Raw genomic sequence first — 22,623 nt, forward strand, 5'->3', positions numbered from 1 at the left:
TCACCGAGTGGAACTCCATCTTTTCTGTGTCCACATTTTGTTCTTCTCTAGTGCTGTTCAGGTTTTGGGAACCAATGCGTTATGGTCCACATTCAAAGACCCTGCTCAATGGGGCCATTCTTTCCTTACTGCAGGTCTCTCCAAGCTGGTCTTAAGAGTGTGTGTCCCCCAGCACTCAGGGGGCAGAGGCAGGGGGATCGATGTGAGTTGGAGGCCAGCCTGGTCTACATATTCAGTCAAGGATAGTCAAGGCTACTCAGAGAAATCCTGTCTCAAAAAAAACAAAACAACAACCAAAGTGTGTCCACCAAAGTCCACCCTGAACTACCCTTCTCCGCCAACTTCTTCAGAATAGCCTGGCTGGCCTCCCATTTCCAGGTGCCTGTAGACCCTAGCCTGTTGCCCAGGGAAGCACCTGAGCTGCTGTGGTGAGCCCCAGTGGTCCTCCCTTGAAGATGGACAGTGATGGGGTCCTGGTGGCTCTCCAGAGGAGATAGATGGACGTTATTGGGGTCTGGTTATCCTCCTGTGGAGCTGGGTAGAGATGGGGGCCCAGTGATTCTTCCGAGGAGCTGGACAGAGATGGGGCCCGGTGGTTCTCCCAAGAGGATGGACAATGATGGGGTCCCGGTGGTTCTCCGGGGAGATGGACAATGGTGGGTTCCAGTGGTCCTCGCAAGGTGGCGTTGGGGTGGTCCAGGCCGACCAGACCCCAGCAGGCGGGAGGCAGGGTGTGAAGGCCCGCCCTCTGGGCCTGACGCAAGGCATGCTGGGAGGCCGCACTTCCTCTCAGAGGCCTCTAGAAACCACAGGGCCAGGCAGCGCCCCCGCAGCCGGCAGGATGGCTGAGGGCAAGGCCGGCGGAGCTGCGGGCCTCTTCGCCAAGCAGGTGCAGAAGAAGTTCAGCAGGGCCCAGGAGAAGGTAGGCAGCCTGGCCTCACCAGGGGCCCGGGCCTGGACAGAGTGGAAGGGTCCTGCTGCCCCAGGACCGAGCGGGGAGTGTGTGTCCGGGAACCCAGGGCGATGCGGGAGAGCAGGGAGCAGCCGAGGAGACAGCTATTCACGGGACCCCCAGCAGCCCTCAGCCTGACCCAGAAAGGGCGACAGAAAGGAAGAAATGCTGGGGCGCAGCCACGTCGCAGGTCATGTCCCAGCAGTAAAGCAGGGGTGGCGGTTCCCAGGTGAGGAGCTGACCGGCAGGTGCTTGTCCCCAAAGCGAGTGACAGCAGGTGCCAGCTTGTCACCCTGCTCGGTTTGATTTGGGAGTTCACTGGGGACTAGAACCCGGGTGTTGCTTGAACTGGTACAAATGGAGCCAGGAGGACAGAAAACTCAATCATTCTAGGCTATGTGCTGAGTTCAAGACCAGCCTGAGCTACAAGATATTCTGTGTTGGGGTGGAGGGGAGCTGGGGTGCGCAGTAGCCAGCCCCTGCTTCTTAGACCGTTCCTTCTGCCTTGATGCTGCCTGAAGGCCTCCTTCCTTAACCTGACCATTCAGACTGTGGGGACAGCCGGTGGGGTGCCACGGGCATTTGGGAGGCAGAGGCAGGCAGATGTCTGTGAGTTCAAGGCCAGGCTGATTCACACAGTGAGTTCCACTAGACTACATAGCGACCTGTCCCGGAAAACGTGGAAAAAAGAAAAGAGAGAGATCACGCAGTCCATTTTGTTTCCTCGTTTGTTTTTTGAGGCAGGGTCTTACTGTGTAGCCTGGGCTGGCCTGGAATACAAGATGGCCATCCCACAGAGACCATAGGCACGAGCCTCTGTTCTCGGCACTCTTCACTTTTTTTTTTTTTTTGAGACAGAGTGTCCTGTACCCCAAACTCGCTATGAGCTTAAACTTCTGGTCTCCCTGCCTTCTCTAGCTCTGGTTGCAGGCATGTGCAGCAGTCACGTCTCTTAGAGGCTGGGGTTCAGCCTGGAGAGAGCAAACCCAGCGCGCCACCAGCTGAGTCCCCCCCAGCCCTCTCTCTCCACATCTTAAAGGCATTTTGATTTTAGCCTCAGCCTCCGGCTGCCAACACTCTAGAAACGTTGGTGTGCAGGAGGCGTGAGGTGAGGGAAAGGGCTCCATGATCTTTGAGGCAGGTAAACGGCAGGGTTGAGAGTGGGAGGGCTCGTCGTACCTTCCAGAGGCCGCACACTGGCCAAGGAAGGACCCGCAGGGGGATGCCGGGGGAATGGCGGGGCCTACAGGTGGTTCTTGGGGTTAAATGGCCACAGTGGAAGGGCGGGGCTCTACACGCCGCTGTCTTTTGAGGTCGGGTGAAGGAGGAAAAACTTCCCGTGGCCAGCCTTTGTTACTTCGCTTGCCGTGACTTTGCCTCTCTGGAGGCTAACTAGACGCCTGACAGCTCTGGGCACGATGCTCGTGAGAAGGTCTAGCTATAAACGGGCCAGGGAGCTCACCCGGAGAAAGCAACACTGTGGTTGAAGAATCACAAGGCAAAAAGCCCAAAAGACGAAAACAAGACAACTCAAAACTTGACATCTTGAGGGCTGGCAGGCGTGGCTCGGTGTGAGACTAAGCTCCTACCCAGTGAGAGAATCCTGGGTGCCACAGAAGAGAAAGACGCTTGAACTAAAGCCCGGATGTGGCAGCTGCTTTTTGCCTGTCTTCCCCGGGCCTGCTGTGAACGTGCCCTGGGGTTTACAGCTTTGTCTCTCTTAAGCCTGGACTGCAAAACCTTGCGTGAATAGTGTTCTGTGCTTGGCTTCGGTCGCTCATCTATAAAATGAGAAGATGGATATTTTCTATGAAACTCTGTCCACTAAGATCAGGTGGAAAGTTGGAGGGAACTCTGAACTTCAGAGTCAAGTGTCCCCCCTCCCCGCCCCCTGCCCCCAGCACGCTGTTCTTCTGTCCTGGACCCTGACAACACAGGGAGAGAGGCCAAAACTCTAGTCTGCCCCAAGGAACTCGCAGGTCAGTGCAGAAAGCAAGATAGACTGAGAGTTTGTGAGTTCAGGGCTGGCCCCGGCAGACACTGGACATAGAGGAGAAAGGGCCTAGAGAGAAGTTCAGGGGTCTTGGGAAGTTACTGAGGACAAGGTAGAGTCTTCCCGCAGGGAAGACAGCACGGGCTGGTGAGAGGCGCAGCCACCAAACGCTCTCAGGGGAGTTCAGTTCCTCCCCTCAAGCTTTCCACACTCCTTGCCATCTGTGTGGCCCCGCAAAGCCGCTCTGGGAAGGAGCTGATTGAGGAGGAAACACTGTACGTGGGCTCGTCCTCCTCTGAAGGGGAAAGGTCTGCTGCCTGGTAAACACAGTAGGAAGAAAATGTCCTTCTGGTTCTGGTTTCCAGTTCCCGCCGGCTGCAGCATGAGCCCCACTTTCACAGTACTCTTACAGTCCATCCTCAGCCAGCCCGCTGCTTCCCTCTCTGATTTCTCGTGGCCAGCCGCTCACTTCTCCCAAACCACTCCTTTGTTGTTCCTTTCGCTGTTAACATTCATTCAGCTTCCATCCCCAGGGGTTTAACGTGGCAAATATTTGCAGTAGATTCTTTTGTTCAGGGGTCTGAGCTGGGCTCAGGGAACTAAGATGACTAAGGAGCTATTGTCTGCCGGAAGCTCAGAATCTACCGTTTGCCTAAGATACGCACATCCGTGGGAACTCGGGGCACAAGGGTTGGGTGGGAGGTTTTCTGGTACTGGCCAGAGTTTGAGATGGGACCTGGGGACTGGGGTAGTTCCTCTGATAAGTGTGAGAGTGCCTTCCAGCTGAGGAGGGCTATCAAGGGCAAGGCCCGAGCCTGCCAATCACCAGACGTGCAGCTGAAGCAGGAGAGTGGTGGGAGGAAGCCTGAAACAGTGTGCGGGGCTGATGGGAAGAGCCTCGTTAGTGTCTGCATTCTTCTCCAGAGCCACAGCCACGTTCTCGTTCAGCATCTGCTCCTACTCACAGTACCCCAACCGACAGCACGGACTAAAACTCTGTCGGTGGGGTGGGGGCGGGGCCCCTGGGGAGGGATTGTAGCCATCAAACAAATAGGCTGTGGGGGGTTGTTTTTTTAAAGGTGTGTCTGTCCCACTTTACTCTATGGAAAAGAGAAAAGAACAGTTGGTTGACGCTGGGACACGTTCCACCCACTTTCGGGACATCTCGCCACGCCCACCCTCGAGCCCTTGCTTCTGCTGTCCAAACTTCTGAATTCTCACTTGTCAGCTGCCAGCCAGTTAGGACAGGGCTCTCACAGGGCACTGGGAGCTCTCGTCAGGAAGTGACCGGAAAGCAGGATTCAGCCAGGTGCAGAGGCACACACCCGTGATCCCGGCTCTCAACAAGCTGAAGCTGGAGGGTCATTGCAACTGAGGCTGCACTGGGCTACGGTCGAGCAGACACACAGGTTTATTCTTTCAGCACACGTCAGTGGCATATATGCACTTCATGTTCCCAAGGGTCTAAGAATGGCTCCATGTTCACACCTGTTGCTATGACGAGTGACTTTTGGGCTTGGAGAGATGACAGATATTTCCAGGTTATCTCCTTGACCTTCCCTGCCAGGTCTCGTAAGCTAAGAAACCCTACCGCCTGGAGTGTTTGGGCTCTCATTGCGCTCTGCCTTGACTCCGTCTTGACTTTTCTCTTTCCTGCCCCACCTGAGAAATGCTAAGTGGGCGTGGGCAGCGGAAGGGAGGAGCAGAGAAAAGGAAGTCAGAACTGCCTGCTGCAAGGTGGTTTTGCAACTTTCTGAGGAAGACCCATATTTGTTGCTGGGAGGGGGGAGAGAGGAGCCGGGGAGGATGGGGACTGCACATCCAGGGAGGGGTGGGGAGTGAGGTAGAGACCAAGAGAGACAGATCTGGCCGAGGGAAGGAGCACCTGCCATTGACAGGCCAGGCAGCTGGGCGTGGTGCACACGCCTTTAATCCCGGCACTCTGGAAGTAGAGGCAGGCGGATCTCTGTGAGTTGGAGGCCAGCCTGGTCAGCGTAGTGAATTCTGGGACAGCCAGAGCCACACAGTGAGACCCTGTCTCAAGAAGATGAAAACCTAGACTCAGCAGGCAGCTAGAGAAAGGACCTTTGTGTACACAGTCGTTTTTAATTGCTCAGTGTCGACAGAAATATCTTTCACTGTGCAGCCCTGGGCAGAAATACCTTAACAGCCAGTCAGCAGAAAGGCCAAGGTGTGAGTTAATCTTGATCTTCATCACCACAGAGAGAGCTTGAGACAGAGAGACACTGACCCACTCCTCTGTCTCAGGAGACTGCAGTGAGTCAGCATCCACACAGAGCCTCCCTGGTCCTGTGTGCACACACACAAACACACACATGCGCCCAGGCACACTGGTGTGTGACTCAGCTTCCTCCATAAGGAGGTTCCACTCCCCTCGGCACACCCTCCCCTAAGGCTGCAATGAAGCTGTACACGTCCTGCTTTGCTCCCTGGCTTGTGGGTCAGGACTGCTCTTTGCAGTCTCCCTCTGTCCTGTGCAGGTGCACAGCCCGGCTTCCCCTCCTTCCTGTTAAAGTGACAGGTGGCCTCCTGCTCGATTCTCAGCCATAGTAAGGAGCAGAGGCTGAGAAGGAAACAGAGGCAGGTGAAGACAAAGAGAAGTTATGCATGCACTGAGGAATGAGGGAGCTTGAGCAACAGGGTGAAGCAGATAGAGACTGGTGAGAGAGGAATGGGGTTTGAACCAGTTTGTTTGTTTGTTTGCTTGTTTGTTTTATGCTTGCACAGCAGGCAAAGTAGGGAAGTCACTAGGATGAAGTCCAGAAAGAGAATGGACTAACAATTAACAGTGGGGCTTAGTTAGAAATTTGTTTTAAGTTATAGAGGAGGACTATGGAGATTGAAAGGCCTCAGATCCGTAGGGCATCCTTCCTTGCCACAGTGACGTAATGGAAACTGTCACCTAGCGGACACACCGTGGGAGTCTAATAAACGGGAGCCGAGGAGTGGAGAAGCGCTAGAGAACTGAAGCAGCATCGTCAGGTCCTAGGGCAGCGGGAAGGAGCCAGCCCAGGCTGGGCTAAGGCTGTGGACGAAACCAGAAAGAGCAGGTGTTCCCAGAGTGGCGAGGCGGGGCTGGGTGAGCTGGGAGAGGCGGAAGTTGGAAGCAGCGCTTAAGATCCTACTTTGGGCCTAGGGAGGTGTCCTTCCAACATGGGCTTTTCAGTAGAAGATTTGCTCCTGTCCTGTTTCATCTATCTGGCTATGCATGTGTGTGTGTGTGTGTGTGTGTGTGTGTGTGTACATATGTACATATGCCACGTCATACATATGACGTCAGAGGACATCTTTGGGAGTCCGTTCTCTCCTTCTACTGTGTGGGTTTCGGGGATCCAGCTCAGCCGTCCTAGGCCTGATGGCAAGCGCCTTTACCACCAGCCCCTCCCAGCCCCCGTGAGAGCGAACGTCAGTGCTGACGCTGATGTGCTCAGCTCTCTCCATTCTTAGGTGATGGAAAATAGATTCATTCATCTCCAGCTGGGCAGAGGCAGGCGATCTCTGTGAGTTTGAGGCCAGCCTGCTCTACAAAGACAGTCCAGGACAGCCAAGGCTACACAGAGAAACCCTGTCTTGAAATACCAAAAAAAAAAAAAAAAAAAAAAAGAAAGAAAGAAAGAAAGAAAAAGAAAAAAATCACTTTAAGAGCTGGGTGGCGGCACACATCTTTAATCCCAGCACTCCAGAGGCAGGTGGATCTCTGAGTTCGAGGCTAGCCTGGTCTACAAAGTGAGTTTCAGGACAGCCAAGATCCCACAGAGAAACAAACAAACCAAATTTGCTTTAAGGCTGGAGGTGAATTCAGTAGAAGAGTGTGTGTCTGGGTGGTCCAAGGCCCTGGGCCCAACCTAACCAAACATGCAAAACAGTCTTCAAATAATGAGATTCCAAAGAGAGGGAGATGGGGGGAGAGGAAAGGGACAGAGAGGCGAGTGGGAGAGGAGCAGCTGTGGAGGAGAATGAACAGACAGGCCCTCCAGCACAGACCTACCCCAGCTACCCCAGTTTGAGAAGAACCGCAACTCTGTTGAGCTGAGGGGAGCCTGGACCTTTGGTCACACCCAAGCCCAGCGGATCAGGGGCTTGGCTGTAATCACGCGTGCCTTTCTGTCCTTTATCCCAGGTTCTGCAGAAATTGGGGAAAGCTGTAGAAACCAAAGATGAGCGATTTGAACAAAGCGCCAGCAACTTCTACCAGCAACAGGTAGGTAGTGTGGGCAGGGAGGGGAGGCGTGAGGGGGCCTGGGTGTAGAGCATTCTGGAGCAGCGTCTGTCAGCTGCTGCTGCGCTGTCCTCTGAGAAGCAGAGGCGCTCACTCGCCCTGTTTCTGTTCCCGGTTCCAAGCACAGGGCAGGGCTCTTCTCTCTGCATGTACTGTAGTGTGTGCGGCAGGAGGACCCCGGCGGCCAGGCAGGTGCCCGTTCTGTGACCGGGGCATGGAGACTGCTGAGGCCCTTTATAATACACAGCTATTTGCATCAACAAATAATCTCATTGCGGCGCAGTCCCGGCACTACCGAGGGTCGGGTCGGCCAGTCACCAGCAGCCGCCTCTCTGCCCCTGCCCCATCCATTTCCTTGTGAAACATACTCGTGACGACACATCAGAAAAAAAGACAACAGGCGTGGTCACTCATGCTTATGGTCCCTGGGGAAGCTGAAGCAGGAAGGTCACAAGTTCAAGGCCAGGCCGAGATACAAAAATAACTAAGTCAAGCTGGGAGATGGCCCAGCAGGTAAAGGCTCTTGCCTTTACCCTTACCCTGACAACCTGACTCAACCCAGAGCTCACAGGGTGGAGGCAGAGAACTAATTCCTGTAAGTTGTCCTTTGGTCTCCATGTTTTCCTTGGTCCTGGCCTGCCCACACATGTACACACACACACACACACACACACACACATAAAATCAGAGAAAAAGAAATTCTTTACAAGAGTGATTCTGTAAGCTATTTCCATTCTTGTTTCATATCCTACAGTTACGGTTTCTGTGTGTATAAGACCAACATATGTCCATTACAGTTACGTGTGAGGCATCTAAAAAGATTATTTCGGGATGGTTTTCTCTTGGGATTGAATTGTGACAAAATCCTACCTGTTTGACCCTGGTTGGCCCAGTACTTGCTGAATAACCAGGATGAGTGCTCCGGAGAGCAGCCAGTGCCCTTAGCCCCCGAGCCTCGACTCCAGCCCCTCACTGAAGCTTTTTGCCGAGAGCATTGCTTATCCACAGTCACGCACCGTTTTTTTTTTAAGATTTATTACTTATACAATTTCTGTCTGCATGCACACCTGCCACCAGAAGAGGGCACCAGATCTCACTATAAATGGTTATGAGCCCCTATATGGTTGCTGGGAATTGAACTCAGGTCCTCTGGAAGAACAGCCAGTGCTCTTAACCTCTGAGCCATCTCTCCATGTTTTTTGAGACAGTCTCTCTCCATAGCACTGACTGTCCTGGCCAACCTCAAACTCAGAAATCTGCCTCCCTCTGCCTCCCTAGAGCTGGGATTACAGGCAGCAGCACTGCCCAGCTTTTTGCTGTTGACTGTGTTGAATTTCCTGTAGCTTTTCATTTTTGTTTGGTGGCATCATTAAAGTCTACCGTGAGGAGCCATGTCATGTCTGCTGTTTACTTGGAGTGGCCGTGAGCCCTCATTGGCGAAGGAATCAGCTCTTTATTTCTCAGCCTTTAAGCTGTGTTCTTTGACAGTGCCCCACGCGAACGCAATGTGTTTGGATCACTTTCATCCCCTCCCCCCATTCCAGCTTTACAGTGACAGTCCCCTCTGTCTTTCAGCCTCCCCGCTCAGGTTGAGGTCCTGCCGCTTGCCCTGGGTGCTCTCCCTAGTTTTGGAGACAGTATCTCCTGAAGCCCGCGCTGGCCTTGAACTCGCTGTATAGCTGAGCATGGCCTCGGGCATCGCTCCTCTGGCTCCACCTCCCCGACTCTGGGATTACAGTGTGCACCACCACAGCCAGTGTGCGTGGTGCTGGCTCACCCGGCCTCCGCACACACTGGGCAGGCGCTCCGACAGCTCTGTCTCCATCTTGGTTGTGAGGCTCTCCCGGCCTTGCCCTGGCCTCCTCAGAAGACTGGAAGAGGTGCTGGCCTCACGAAGGCTTCGGTCTTTCCCTGGCGCTGATGGCCCTTGCTCGGGGTTGGCGGTGCGTCTACTGCTGTTCTGCGAGTGTCTGGGGGTCCACCCACGTGGGCCTCCCTGCCCTCGTCTCCCAGTTGGCTGGGACCCTGCGTGGTGGTCCAGCTTGCGAAGAGAATGGCTCGGTAGCCGAGGGTGGGGACTGTTTGTGTAAGGGGTGGCAAGAGCTAACTCGGGCTCTTTATGGCAGTGCCAAAGAGCTGGCAGAGTTTCAGAGGGCAGGAGTGAGGAAGTCAGCAGAGGCAGAGATGGAAGTGCTTTCCCGCCCTTCCAGACTGGGAGCCAGAGCTGGAGCCAGAGCTGGAGAGTGGGGAGAAACTTCCTGGTTGAGAATAGAGCCAGGATGCCAGAGGGCCTGACGGACCAGTGAGAGCCGGATGTGGGAGGCTTGTCTGCCGGGAAGGAAGGTCCGGGATGAGCTAGCCTAGGATCCCAGGGGAGGGGGGGCAGGTGTGAGAAAGGACAACGGGTGCCCAGCCCTGTTCCTTCATCCCGACCCCATGCCTCCACACCCGTGTCCTCTCCCACACCTTCCTCAGAAGAAAGAACAGGGCATAAAGGAAGAGTGGCAAATGGGGCTGCAGAGATGGCCCAGGGGTTAGGATCGGGAACAGCTCTGAGATGGCCCAGGGTTAGGAGCGGAACGGCTCTGAGATGGCCCAGGGTTAGGAGCGGAACGGCTCTGAGATGGCCCAGGGTTAGGAGCGGAACGGCTCTGAGATGGCCCAGGGTTAGTGGGAATGGCTCTGAGATGGCCCAGGGTTAGGAGCGGGAATGGCTCTGAGATGGCCCAGGGTTAGTGGGAATGGCTCTGAGATGGCCCAGGGTTAGGAGCGGAACGGCTCTGAACCCCAGGTTCTCTTCCAGCACTCACGCGCAGCGGCTCACAACGATCAACCTGCCACCCTCATGTGAGTTCATGGGGAGGACAGACAGGGTGATAGCTGCAGCCTGGGTGCTGTGGACCAGACTCTGGGAGAGCAGCACATGCTCTTACCGCAAGCCCCAGCCATCCCGTCAGCCCAGCTAGCTGCTCTCACCCTTCGGGGTTCTGTGCGAGTATCCACGATGAGGTGAAAACTTAAGTCCGTACTGTTTTCTTTCAAGAAAGACTTTAAATCTTCATTAATTATTAAGAGGATCTCATTTGTACTTATGTGGATGTGTGCGTGTCTGTGAGTACCTGCATGCGTGTGCGGCATGTTGGGTTTGTGAAGCCGGAGTCACACCTGGCTGTGCTGGGACCTGAGCTCTGGTCCTCTGCAAGAGCAGGCGCTGCTCCTGCATCCTGACCGTCTCTGCAGCCCTCTTAGTGTTGCAGCCTCGGCCTTTTCCAAAGCTCCTGAAGTCCTGGGTACTGGGCGGGCGGGGCGGCTGGGTGCGGGAGGGCACTCAGCCTTTCCAGTAGTGAGCAAGGTCACAGCAAGCATTTCCTGTGTTCTGTGTAATATCTTCAGGTTTCAAACACTTTGTTGACCAGTCTGGTCAGTTGTGGCCACTTGTGTGACATGGCACATGCATGCCCACACTCACACATACGCTCACACACACATCACATATACACTCACACACACATCACATATACACTCACACATACACATCACATGCCCACACTCACACATACACATCACATGCCCACACTCACACATACACATCACATGCACACACTCACACATACACATCACATGCACACACTCACACATACACATCACATGCACACACTCACACATACACACACACACACATCACATGCCCACACTCACATATACACATCACATGCCCACACTCACACATCACATGCACACACTCACACACACACATCACATGCCCACACTCACACATACACATCGCATGCACACACACACATACACACACATCACATGCCCACACTCACACATACACATCACATGCACACACACACATACACATCATATGCACACACTTACACATACACTCACACACATCACATGCCCACACTCACACACACACACACATCACATGTGTTGTTGGTTATTAATATTTATTATAGGTTTATCTTTTAGTTAAGCAGCAGTTATTCTTAAACCAGCTGTATACCCAAATCACCACACAGAGCCTAGGGTTTATTTAATTAACCCAGAGCACAATGCTGGGCAATAGTTACTCCATCCTAAACCTCCAAGCCCGCATAGCTTCCTCCCATTCAGATTTCCTGCATTATACTTGCTTTTGTCATATCTTAGGTCTCGTTCATCTCTCCTCCTGGTTCCAGGTCCTCTCCTGACCTCCTCTCCTCTCCGAGGCCTCCCACTCTCTTCCTTCTCCTCCCCTCTGGACAAGGATGTTCCACCCTGTTCTCTCCATTGCTCAGCATTGGCTGGTTGTTTTATTGACAATACAGAGAACAAATGGTGGCATGTTTACCATGAGACAGGTGATGCTTAGAATAAGTATGACAATGCAATGTCCAGATTGAAACCAGATAGAGGGAGAGAGAAATCAGCATTTGAATGAACAAGGGTGAATTGTATACATTCCACAAGAACATACCAACAACTCATACATCATGCACACATCACATGCCCACACTCACACACATGATAATTTTTAAAACTTCCTGTGGCTGGAGAGATGGCTCAGCAGTGCAGCTGCTTGTTGCTGCTCTAGCTTTGGCCCCCAGCACCAGATGGCCATGCACAAATCTCTCTAACACCAGTCCTGGGGGCTCCAGCACCGTCTTCTGGCATCTTTGGACATAGACAGTTACACAAACATACAGGCAACCAAAACGCTAATAGGCGTAGAATGTAGTTAAGAGTCTCCTGTGGGCGCACAGAAGGGCAGCCTTCTAGCCGGCTGGTTAGCGCAAGGCAACTGTGCCTGGGGCAGGGGTTGCTGGTGTCTGTGTCCTGGGGGAACTTAAGAGCGGAGAAAAGGGCTGGCTCAGAGATGGCTCAGTGGTTAGGGTCCGTACTGGAGGAAGGACGGGTCCAAGTGAAGGAAGAGCACAGGGGAGGCAGGAATGACCTTCGCACGGACCTTCCTGGTGTGTGGCTGGCAGCGAGGGCCACCTGCAGGGCTCGGGAACAGGCTCCTGTGCACTGGGAGAGAAGCTCAGCAGAGGGCAGGAAGTGTGCCGAGTGGGGCTGGCACTGTCCCTGCTCTCTGAGAGCACCGGAAGAGACCTGGGTGTGAGCTGTGCCAGGGCCGACCTCTGCCGGGGTCCTCAGGTAGATGGAGCTGGTCACCGAAGCTGCCTTTCCTTTTCAGGCAGAAGGCTACAAGCTGTACAAGGACTTGAAGAACTTCCTTAGTGCAGTCAAAGGTGGGTACTCGGCCCAGAAGGACGCTGGGACACAGGGCCTGGGCAGGCTGAGGCAGGTGGACCAGGCAGGCCCAGGGTTCTCCATGCTCAGTGCTCTTAAGCCCTGAAACTCTGGGAGCCTCGGGGGACTTCCTAGGCCAGCCCCACCCGGCTTCTGCACTGCCTTGTCGCCTGTGTGGGGGAGGCTCCTGATGGTAGCACTGAGCTCTCTCCTTTCAGTGATGCACGAAAGCTCAAAGCGATTGTCTGAGACCCTTCAGGAGGTCTACAGCAGCGACTGGGATGGGCATGAGGAGCTGAAGGCCATCGTGGCGGTAAGGGCAGCTTGGGCATGGCATGGCCTAGGGCGCACTCCCAGAGCCTGGGTCTGAGCCTAGGAAGTGGCTGCGGCCTGTCCTCTCTTCCCTCTGTAAGATGGCGGAACCGTCTCCTCCGTGAAGATGGGCTGCTTTTGAAAAGTAACCTCGGGCAGCTGAGCGCCCCCTCACGCCCATGCCCTACGCCCTGGGGTCGCCCATCCCTGCCCCTGAGACGCTGACATGCTAGTCCAAGTACAGCGGAAGCACCCTCTGCAGAGAGGGCTCGGTTTCTCTGGAGGGCTGTGGGAAGAGGCCGCTCACTCCCTGCCTGCACCCCACAGAACAATGATCTCCTTTGGGAAGACTATGAAGAGAAACTGGCCGACCAGGCTGTGAGGACCATGGAAAACTATGTGTCCCAGTTCAGCGAGATAAAGGTAACTCAGTCTACAGCGGGGGCGAGGGGGAGACAGATGGACAGACAGTCCTCGCCAGCTAGAGAGCACGTGGGGTTGACGCTGTAAGAAGCACCTGAGCCCACGGTGGGATGTGGAGTCGGGAGAGTTAGAGGACAGTCGGGTGGCAGGTGGCATGACAGCGTGCTTACGGTTAAGTTGCAGTGAATTTCACTGAGCCAGACCCAGCCAGGTCCAGGCGTCGAGCTCCTTTTACTAAGGTTTGTTTTATTATATTCAGTTATGTATATGTATGTATGCAAGTATATTGTGTGTGTGAGCATGTTGTATGTAGGTATGTGTGTATGTTGTATGTGTGTGGGTATGTTGTATGTACATATGAGCACATGGGTACAGTGCCCTGGAGGTCAGAGATTGGGTCCTTAGGAGCTGGAATTGCCTGTGGTTGTGAGCCCCCTGACGTGGGCGCTGGAAATGGGCCTTGGGTCATCTGAAAGAACAGGTGCGTCTTCACTGCAGAGGCGTCGCCAGCGCCAAAGCAGTGTCTCTCTTTCTCTTCTTTTTAGACAGGATCTTGTGGTGTACTCCAGGCTGGTCTGGAACTTGCTGTCCTTCTGCCTCAGCCTTCCAGCTGCTGAGACTATGGGTGTGTTAGCATGCCTGGCTGAGGCATCCTCCTTAGACGTGAGAAACAGCCGGCTGAGCTAGGCTGTCCACTGTACGGGGAGACTCAGAGGCCCAGACGCTTCATATTGCCTTCAAGCACCCGAAATTCTGTCAGCAGAGGGGATCCAGCCCGTCCCGTGCTGCTCAAAGAGCAGAGCGAAAATTACAATTTTTAATTATTTTAAAATATTTTTGTTTGGGTGTGTGCACACGTGTGTGTGTGTGTGTGTGTGTGTACGCGCTCGTGGGTGCCCACGAAAGCCAGAAGGCGGCCTTGGATGCCCTGGTGCTGGTGAGCCCCTGACGTGGGTGCCGGGAGCCACGCTTGGGTCCTGTGAGCCCAGTGTTTGCTTTTACTGCTGCGCTTCTCCGCAGACACCCTAAAGAGATTACTACAAGCCGGGTGTGGTGGCACGCGCCTGCGATCCCAGCACTCGGGAGGCAGAGGCAGGCGGACCTACAGAGTTTGAGGCCAGCCTGGTCTACACAGAGAAACCCTGTCTCGAAAAACCCAAACAAAAAAAATTACATTTATTAATATATTTGCTGTGTGTTTGTGCACGCCATAGTGTGTATACCACAATGCGTATACATGCATTTGTGTGTGCCACAGTGTGGTGTGTGTGCCAGTGTGTGTACTACAGGCGTGTGTGCTACAGTGTGCGTGCCACAGTATGTGTGTGCATGTGTGTGTGTGCCACAGCATGAATGTGCGCATGTGTGCGTGTCAGCCCTCTGGCGTACCACCCTGTCTCGGATAGCACCTCGGCCGTCAGGGCTGCCGCAAGCACCGGCAGACACCGACTCGCCCGGTCAGAAGCAGGTTTTGTTCCTGAGCTCTGCTGGGCTGCGCTGACTGCAGAGTAGGAGGAAGCTGACTGCACGCTTCCAAAGTCACGCCAGCGCCCAAGCTCAAGCTCTCCAAAAGTAAGGCGAGCGCTCTGACGGTGCTCTGTTCTGTCAGGCAGAGCTGGAGGCTCCTTACTGCCTGCTCGCCGGTTGGGGCAGGTCTCACTGTAGCTGTCTTAGTCGGGCTGTTACGGCAGTGGTCCACCATGACCAAAAGCAACCGGGGAGGAAGGGGTTGTCCGGCTCACACTTCCACAGCACTGTCCATCCTGAGGAAGCCAGGGCGGGAATGCAAACAGGGCGGGACCCTGGAGGCCGTGGAGGGGGCGGGTACTGGCTCGCTCCCCAGGGCTTGCTCAGCCTGCTTTCTTGTAGAACCCAGGACCAGCAGCAGGGATGGCTCCACCCACCATGGGCTGGGCCTCCCCCACTGATCACTAACTGAGCAATGCCTTACAGCTGGATCTCATGGAGGCATTTCCTCACTTTTGGTTCCTCCTTTCAGATGACTATCTTGTATCAAGTTGACCTAAATTTAGCCAGCACAGTAGCCAGGCTGGCCTTGAACTCACAGAGGTCTCCCTGATTCTGCCTCCCAAGTGCTGGAATTAAAGTCCTGTGCCACCACACCAAGCCGCCTCCTCCTTCTTAATAAAGACTCATTTATCTTATTGTGTGTCTGTCTGTCTGTGTCTCTGTGTGTTTGTGTCTGTGTGCAGGTGCCTGCACCCTAGAAAAAGGTGTCAGATATCCCACAACTGGAGTTAGAGGTGGTTGTGAGCCACCGGATGTGGGTGCTGGGAACTGAACCCAGGTCCTCTACAGGAGCTCTTACCACTGAGCCATCCTTCCTGCCCCTTGGCTTACCTTTTTTTAAAGATTTTATTTATTTCATGTATGTGAGTGCTCTTTCTGCTTGTACACCTGCACGCCAGCAGAGGGCACCAGATCTCACTATAGATGGTTATAAGCCACCATGTGATTGCTGGGAATTGAACTCAGGACCTCTGGGAAGAGCAGACAGTGCTCTTAACCACTGAGCCAGTCTTCCTGCCCCTTGGGTTACTTTTGATCTTGGACATTGCAGAGGCACTTCACACTTCATGCCAGCCCATAACAGAACAGGAGGGAGAAAGCTGTGGAAGGCTGTCCTCGAACTCACAGAGATCCACCTGCCTCTGCCTCCCCAGGTGCTGGGATCATGGGCATGTACCACCATGCCCAGGTTAGCTGAACAGTTTATAACAGGCTGTGGAAAATGTAAATCTCAATCCAGGTTTCTCTACCAAGAACCCCTGTTTTCCCGAGGTCTTGAGGGACCCTGCAGTGCTCCAGTTATCAGAAGGCAGAACTGAGTGGTAGAGTCCCAGAGGCTTTTTCTTCGCTTGGTCCTCCGTTACCCTTCCGGGCTGGACAGTGAGTCGGATCTCCACCGTTTCTCTTCACCCTGGGCTAGGAGAGAATTGCCAAGCGGGGCCGGAAACTGGTGGATTACGATAGTGCCCGGCACCACCTGGAGGCTGTGCAGAACGCCAAGAAGAGAGATGAGGCCAAGACTGCCAAGGTGAGCACCAGCGGGAAGCCACCTCCGTCCCCATCCCCCACAGCGGTCACGGTAGCCCGGCCAGGTGCAGGAATGGGTGGGTTTCCCTGGCAGCCAGAGCACAGCATCCTGTGGCCTAGGAGGATGTGGGTCCGTGCAGGGGGAGGGAGGCAGCTGGGGTGAGGGGCAGCCTCCAGCCGCTGGTTTACCATCCAGGCAGAAGAAGACTTCAGCAAGGCCCAGGGTGTGTTCGAGGATCTGAACCGCGAGCTTCTGGAGGAGCTGCCTGTGCTGTATAACAGGTAACGGCGTTCAGGACCGGCAGCCACTGGGCCACCAGCGTCCAGGTGTTAGCTCCTCCTGCAAGGAGCCCTGGCCTGGCGTGGGGTGTAACCTCAGCCACTAATTTGCTGTGTGATGAAGCAGGCATCCTTAATCTCTCTAGACTTGTGACACAATAACCATCCTTGCTCCACCAGCTTTTCTGGGTTTGAGGACCAGGTGTGTGCTGGGTAGAAGAGCTGTCTTCCGGAAAGGACCACGTCATCCACATGCTGATGGCTTCATTGCATAGTATGTGTGCTTTAACGCATCAGGGTTCATAAGCATCCACATTTACACGGACCGTGGGATGGGGACCCGCACGAACAGACGTGCCAGCGCTTCATGGTAAACAGTGCTTTAGATTTAACGCTTCCGCAGTGGAGGAGAAACAGGGACCGAAATGTCACTCGTGTCTTACTGTCGTCACGCCAAGTACGCTTTCGTAAGATCGCAGTAGGAGTATCGCACTGCTTGCAGTTTGCCCTCCTGCAGTCTTCCTGTGAGTCAGAGTCTAGCCGTGTAGCCCAGGCTGGCCTTAGACTTTCAGTCTTCCCGTTTGGACCTCCCAAGAGCCAGTGGTACAGGCATGACCGCCATGCTAAGCTATAATGATAAAGTTTTTTGATTGACTGCATTTACCTGTCTCCAGATTTAAACAGAGTGGAAATGCATAGTTTCTTTCAGTGTGCTATGGGTTGCCCACCAGGAATGACCACTCGGACACAGTTTTTAGCCAACTGAAAGCCTTTATTCCAGCTGTCTTGGACTATACCCACGTATTTAGGGAACCAGAAGTTACCCCAGGGGTCCAGGATGTGGGGTTATTGAAGGCAGAAACCACACTCTGGCATCTTGCTCAGCAGGAGCTGGGCGGGGTTTGTAGAAGCACACAGTTTAACAGAAGCCAAGATAAGCAATTAGCTGCAGGGACTTCACACTAACAGACAAGTCAGCCTGGGTATCCTGACCTCAGGCCTGGGCTGGAGCGGAGTAAATTCCCTTGATGGGCTTCTCCGTACAGGAGATAAAATTCTAGTTAAACCTGAAATGGCCTCAGCAAGAATACAAGATGGAGGAGCCTTTGCGCTCTCTTTCCCTGTCACAGATACAACCCTTCCTGATTCACTTGTAGGAGAATTCTGTCCAGATATACATGGAAGTCATGTGCTGCTGAAAGAGAAAGAGTGGCTACTTAGAATAATTACAGTTATGTAGCTTTATATTTTTATGGCTTTTAAAAACTCTGCAAAGTAGCTTCTACATTAACACCTCAATCGCCAAAATGAGATAACTTTATAAAAAGAAAACAGGGTCTCACAATGTAGCCCTGGCTGGCTTTGGGCTCACAGAGATCCACCTGCATCTGGCTCCCAAGTGCTGGTGCGTGCCACCGCACCTAGCCAGGTAACTTTCTGAAACTAGAGTTAGTCTGAACTTGAGTGTCAGCCTGGGCTAATACCATCTCACTCTTCTGCACTCCCGGCCCAGCTGCGTTGAGTCAGGTTCCGGAAGTCCATACCCAGCACGCCTTTCTCTGGAGAGCCTTGTTGGCGGATGGCTGGGCTCATTACCACTCTTAACCTGTGCTTGTTTCCTCGTAGTCGTATTGGCTGTTACGTGACTGTCTTCCAAAACATTTCCAGCTTGAGAGACGTGTTCTACAGGGAGATGAGCGAGGTGAGAAATAGCGGCCAACGGAGGCTCCTCAGTGGCATTCTCTAGTCAATCGTGGTAGGCCTCATTTACACTGTGTCTTTAGAGACTCATATTGGGATCACAGAGTTTGGCTTTTTATCGACTAATGAAATGACAGCTCTTGTCTGACTGTGTTGATTGCTGTTAAAATGCACATCTCCTGCGTGAATAGGGTCGGGCCTGGGGAAGGGAACAGACTTGGGGACAAAGAGGTGACATTGAAGTGTTGCTGGAGTTGGGAGGGTGTCATTCAAGCAGAGGTCAGGTTTTCCAGTGAATGCTTTTGAGTGGGGCCAGTGTCCGTGACAGGCGGGCACAGAGCAGGATCTTGTGAAGGCTTTTCTGTTGTGACATTACAGGATGCCCTGCTGCTTCTGTGTTATAGTCACAGACGTGATAATCCCCCCCCCCACAGTTTATTGCTGACGTAGGGTTTGTTTGTTTAATTATTGTTAACTTGAGTTGTCGCTCCCTGGATCACCTGAGAAAAGGGAAGCTGCCCTCAGGGCACAGTGGGCTAAGGAGGAAGGGAGCAGGGTGGAGCCGGGTGTGGTAGGCCTACAGAGAGGAGGGGGTTTCCGTCAAGGTAGGACCAGGGGGTTTTGACTGGGAAAGCTGCCGGGGAGGGAGTGGCCTCAGCTCCCTTTTAGCTGGCCTTTGTCCTTCCTGACTCTAGCTGAACCACAGTCTCTACGAAGTGATGAGCAAATTGGAGAAGCAGCATTCCAACAAGGTCTTTGTGGTGAAAGGACTGTCGAGGTGAGCCTGTCTGGGGCTGTGTCACGTGTGCCCTGTGTGGACACACTCAGCATCTCCATTCCTACCCATGAGGCCTTGCCTGATGCTCTTGCTCCTTGCTCTTTACTATCTGTCCCCATGGAAACTTTTTTCTAAGATTTATTACTTATACAGTGTTCTGCTATACACACCAGAAGAGGGCACCAGATCTCACTATCGATGGCTGTGAGCCACCTTGTGGTTGCTGAGACTTGAACTCAGGGCCTTTGGAAGAGCAGTTAGTGCTCTTAACCTCTGAGCCATCTCTCCAGCCCCAACTTTTTCTTTTCATCAGATATTTCAGATCTAACTGAAGATGAAGAATAAATCACAAGTAAGCATATACCAAACCAGGAGAGCAGCTGCTGCTATCAGGGTCAGTGGCACCCTCCTGGCACTTGGGAGCCCAAGCCAGGATAGTCAGACATTTGAGGCCACCCAGGCCACGATACACAGGGAGTTCTGAGCGAGACCCTCTCGGGGGAGGGTGGAAGGAGAAGGACTGCTGTAACCAGAGCTGGTGTCCAGGGCCCTCCTCACTCACGTGTTCCTGTCCCACCAACGGAGACACTGGCTTCCGTACCGAACTCGCTGCTCTTCCTATGCACGGCCTACTCAAATACACTTGTTTACACACAGAAGATACTGTTTTGCACATTTTTTAAATTTTTATTGCATTTATGTGTGTGAGAGAGAGCGAGCACGCGCACGTGAGAGAGCACAGGGGTACATGTGGAGGTCAGAGGACAACTTGTGGAGACTGGTTCTCTCCCCGCACTGGGCCTCTGGGGCGGGGGGCTGTCCTGCAGCACAGCCTCCTTTGTGCGCCTAGTACTGTTTGAGGTGCTTGTCCTGCTCCTGCACATCGGTGGCTTTGCCCTCCCAGCTGTCACTGGTCAGCTGTGTGCCTGTCCGTGCGTTATCATCCGTCTTGCTAACGAGCTTCCCTGGCAGTCGAGGCGGCCTGGCTCCGCCGTGAAGCGCTCCGGGCCCTGTGCGGGCATTTAGGCGTGTGACCCTTCCTTCCCCAGCGGCAGCCGGCGCTCCTTGGTCATCTCGGCGCCGGTTGGAGCCTCCCTCCCGATGGCCTCCCCGACCAGCCCCTCGGCGCGCTCCGCGACCAGCGAGAGCGAGTCCCTCTCTGCGGCGACGGCGACGGGCGAGGACGCGACCTCGGACGCAGCCAGGGAGGACAGCAGCGGGAGCAGGGAGTCCCTACAGGACGAGGCGGCGGGGGCCCGGCCGTCAGAGGAGGACGAGCCGCCGGCGAGCAACGGCCCCGCGCAGGCCGTCGCCCCGAGCCCGCCGGCCGCGACCCCGGGCGAAGGGCGCACCGGGGCGGAGCGGCCCGGCCCCGCAGAGGGGGCAGAGGCGGCCCCCCGGCCCCGCGCCGCCAGCGAGGGAGCCGCTGCCCACCGGCCGCCCACGCCGCCCAGCAGGCCGCCGCCTCCCAAAGCCCCCGCCAGCCCCGGGCTCGCCGCGGGCAGTGGGCCCCGCAGCCCTCCGGCGTCGCCGCGCGGCTCCAGGGCCCCCTCGGAGGCCACTTCCAGTCCAGACCCTCCGGAGAGGCCGCTGAGGACGCAGGAGGAGAAGGAAGATGCCGGCAGCCCGGCCCCCGGGGAGCGCGCCCCCTCGCCCGGGAGCCCTACCCAGGCAAGTGACAAGTGACAGCCCAACTGGGCCTTTCTTTGGCTGGTTTGGCTTTTTACTTGTTTTTTGGAGACAGGGTATCTATGTGGCTCAGGTGTCCTGGAGCTTGCTGGATAGACCAGGCTGGCCCGGAACCCATAGAGAGCTTCCTGCCTCTGCTCCAAGTGCGGGGGTTAAAGACCAGCTTCAGTAAGACGCTGGCGAAAGGGTGAGGTTTAACACGGACACTCGGACGGACGGTTAAGAACACCCCAGCACGCAGCTGTGGGCCTCCTTGAGAGATCAGCTCGTAGACCTGGCTGGCCTAGAACTCGGGGCCTCACTGTGTAGACCAGGCTGGCGTCGAATGCCTGGTGCTCCTCCGCCCGCCTCCGCTGCCGGCCAGTGTGCACCGCCGTGCTGGCTTCTGCTTGCCTCCTTATTCCTTCCAAATCGTCTTTACTGTAGCCAGAGCGCTCCATAGTCCCCAAATCAGTATTTTAGGGTCCCCACCTTCCTCCTAAATGGCCTTGGAATCCAGCTTGGTGTGCAGTGTTGGAGGGGGTATGTGGTGTGCACAAGGCTCTGGATGGATCCCCTGTCCCAAACCAACCACAAAACCCTTGGGCGCTTTTGAAAAAAATCTGAGGTAGGTGCTGGGCATGGTGGCACACGCCTGTGATCCCAGCACTCAGGAGGCAGGGGCAGGCAGATCTCTGTGAGTTCAAGGCCAGCCTGGTCTATAAAGAGAGTCCAGGACAGCCAAGGCTACACAGAGAAACCCTGTCTCAAAAACAAAACAAACAAATCTGAGATTGTTTAGAATGTTGTCTGTTTACTTTGTTTCCAAACAGGATCCTGCTGTGTAGCCCTGGCTGGCCTCAAACCCATAGGTCATTTAGCTGCCTCTGCCTCCCAAGTGGGATCACAGTTGTGCACCACTGTACCCGGTTCTCCCCTCCTCACCCTTTTTAAAAAACCTTTCTTTGTTCACTGTGCCTGTGGATTGTGTTGGTGCACACCCGTGCCATGGCATTGTGTAGGCACACGTGTGTCATGGTGTGGGTGTGAGGTCAGAGGACAGCTCTCAGGAGTCAGTCCTCTCCTCCACTGTGGCCTCTGGGGTTTGAGACTCGGGGAGTGAGCTGCTGTCACTGACAGGACTGTTGCCTTGGCAGGAGCCCAGCCCTCAGGCTGACCCCTTTCCCGATCCCGGAGAGAATGCCAGCACAGTACCCAAGCCCCAGGAAGAGGTAAGGAGGCGTGGGGCAGCCCAGAGGCGTGCTTGCCCGGCATGCTTCCCGCCTCGGCGCCACGCGAGCTGGGCACAGCGGCACGTGCTGGGAACCATAGTTCCTGGGGGATGGGGGCAGGCGTCAGCAGCTGGCTTTTGCCCCAGCCAGCCACACAGCTCCTTTCAGTGGTGGACTGCAAGCGGCCATGCTACCAGCCCAGCAATCCGGTGGGTCTCCCCGCCTGCAAATACTCGCTTTAGAGAGCTATGTTAACCAGAACATGCCACAGCGCCACCCTCAGAGGAAGCTACAGGCGCTGTACAGACATAGCTGAAGAGAAAGGGTTGAGTTTTTACCTCTCCTGAGTAGGTCAGCATCTGACACAACCCTGTTTCACTCCCAGCTATCTACAAGTGAAAATACAGAACTGCCTTGAGAAACTGCCAAGAAGCCTCATCTGCCCAGAGAAGTTTCTCCAGCAGAGGGGTCAGGGATCAAGCCACATCCACGTTCTTGGGCGGTGTGAACACTTAGTGTGGGAGACAGGTCACTGCTGAAGTCTGCGGCAGCCTGAGGGAGGAGGGCACCACATTTACCCAAAGCCTGAGCATTAATCGCCATGGTGATGCTAACAAAGAGTGTCCATAGGCGATCCACACTTCTCAAGGAGGACAGGCGTCCCAGTCTCCGCCCGGTGAAGACTCAAAGCTGAAACACTTCAGATTCCCAAATAAAGAGTTCTTTGACTACGTGTGCAGTCTTGCC

The 22,623-nt window shown here is 54.7% G+C and overlaps 1 protein-coding gene across 2 annotated transcripts; it reads left to right on the forward strand.

Moving 5' to 3' along the window:
* Positions 1-796: 796 nt before the first annotated feature.
* On the forward strand, positions 797-22,607 carry Bin2 (bridging integrator 2). Of its 2 annotated transcripts, none has more exons than XM_021658799.2 (12): positions 797-922; positions 7,087-7,167; positions 12,371-12,425; positions 12,645-12,739; positions 13,066-13,161; positions 16,112-16,219; positions 16,415-16,500; positions 18,124-18,199; positions 18,894-18,976; positions 20,026-20,647; positions 21,802-21,876; positions 22,262-22,607. In XM_021658799.2, the coding sequence occupies exons 1-12, from the start codon at positions 842-844 to the stop codon at positions 22,292-22,294; spliced, it is 1,491 nt and encodes a 496-aa protein (XP_021514474.2). In that variant the 5' UTR covers positions 797-841; the 3' UTR covers positions 22,295-22,607. The 2 variants fall into 2 exon arrangements, 1 of the variants encoding a protein (XP_021514474.2); XR_009593530.1 differs by having other exon boundaries at positions 800-922; positions 18,124-18,198; positions 18,886-18,976; positions 22,262-22,335.
* Positions 22,608-22,623: the final 16 nt, after the last annotated feature.

The sequence above is a fragment of the Meriones unguiculatus genome, chromosome 8 (assembly GCF_030254825.1).
Source record: "Meriones unguiculatus strain TT.TT164.6M chromosome 8, Bangor_MerUng_6.1, whole genome shotgun sequence".
NCBI lineage: Eukaryota > Metazoa > Chordata > Mammalia > Rodentia > Muridae > Meriones > Meriones unguiculatus.

Bases quoted from the DNA above. Each gene is read 5' to 3' on its own strand.
- Bin2 (XM_021658799.2), top strand. From the start codon at position 842: ATGGCTGAGGGCAAGGCCGGCGGAGCTGCGGGCCTCTTCGCCAAGCAG. The intron at 16,501-18,123 runs GTAACGGCGTTC...GTTTCCTCGTAG, and splicing joins CTGCCTGTGCTGTATAACAG to TCGTATTGGCTGTTACGTGA. The intron at 18,200-18,893 runs GTGAGAAATAGC...TCCTGACTCTAG, and splicing joins TCTACAGGGAGATGAGCGAG to CTGAACCACAGTCTCTACGA.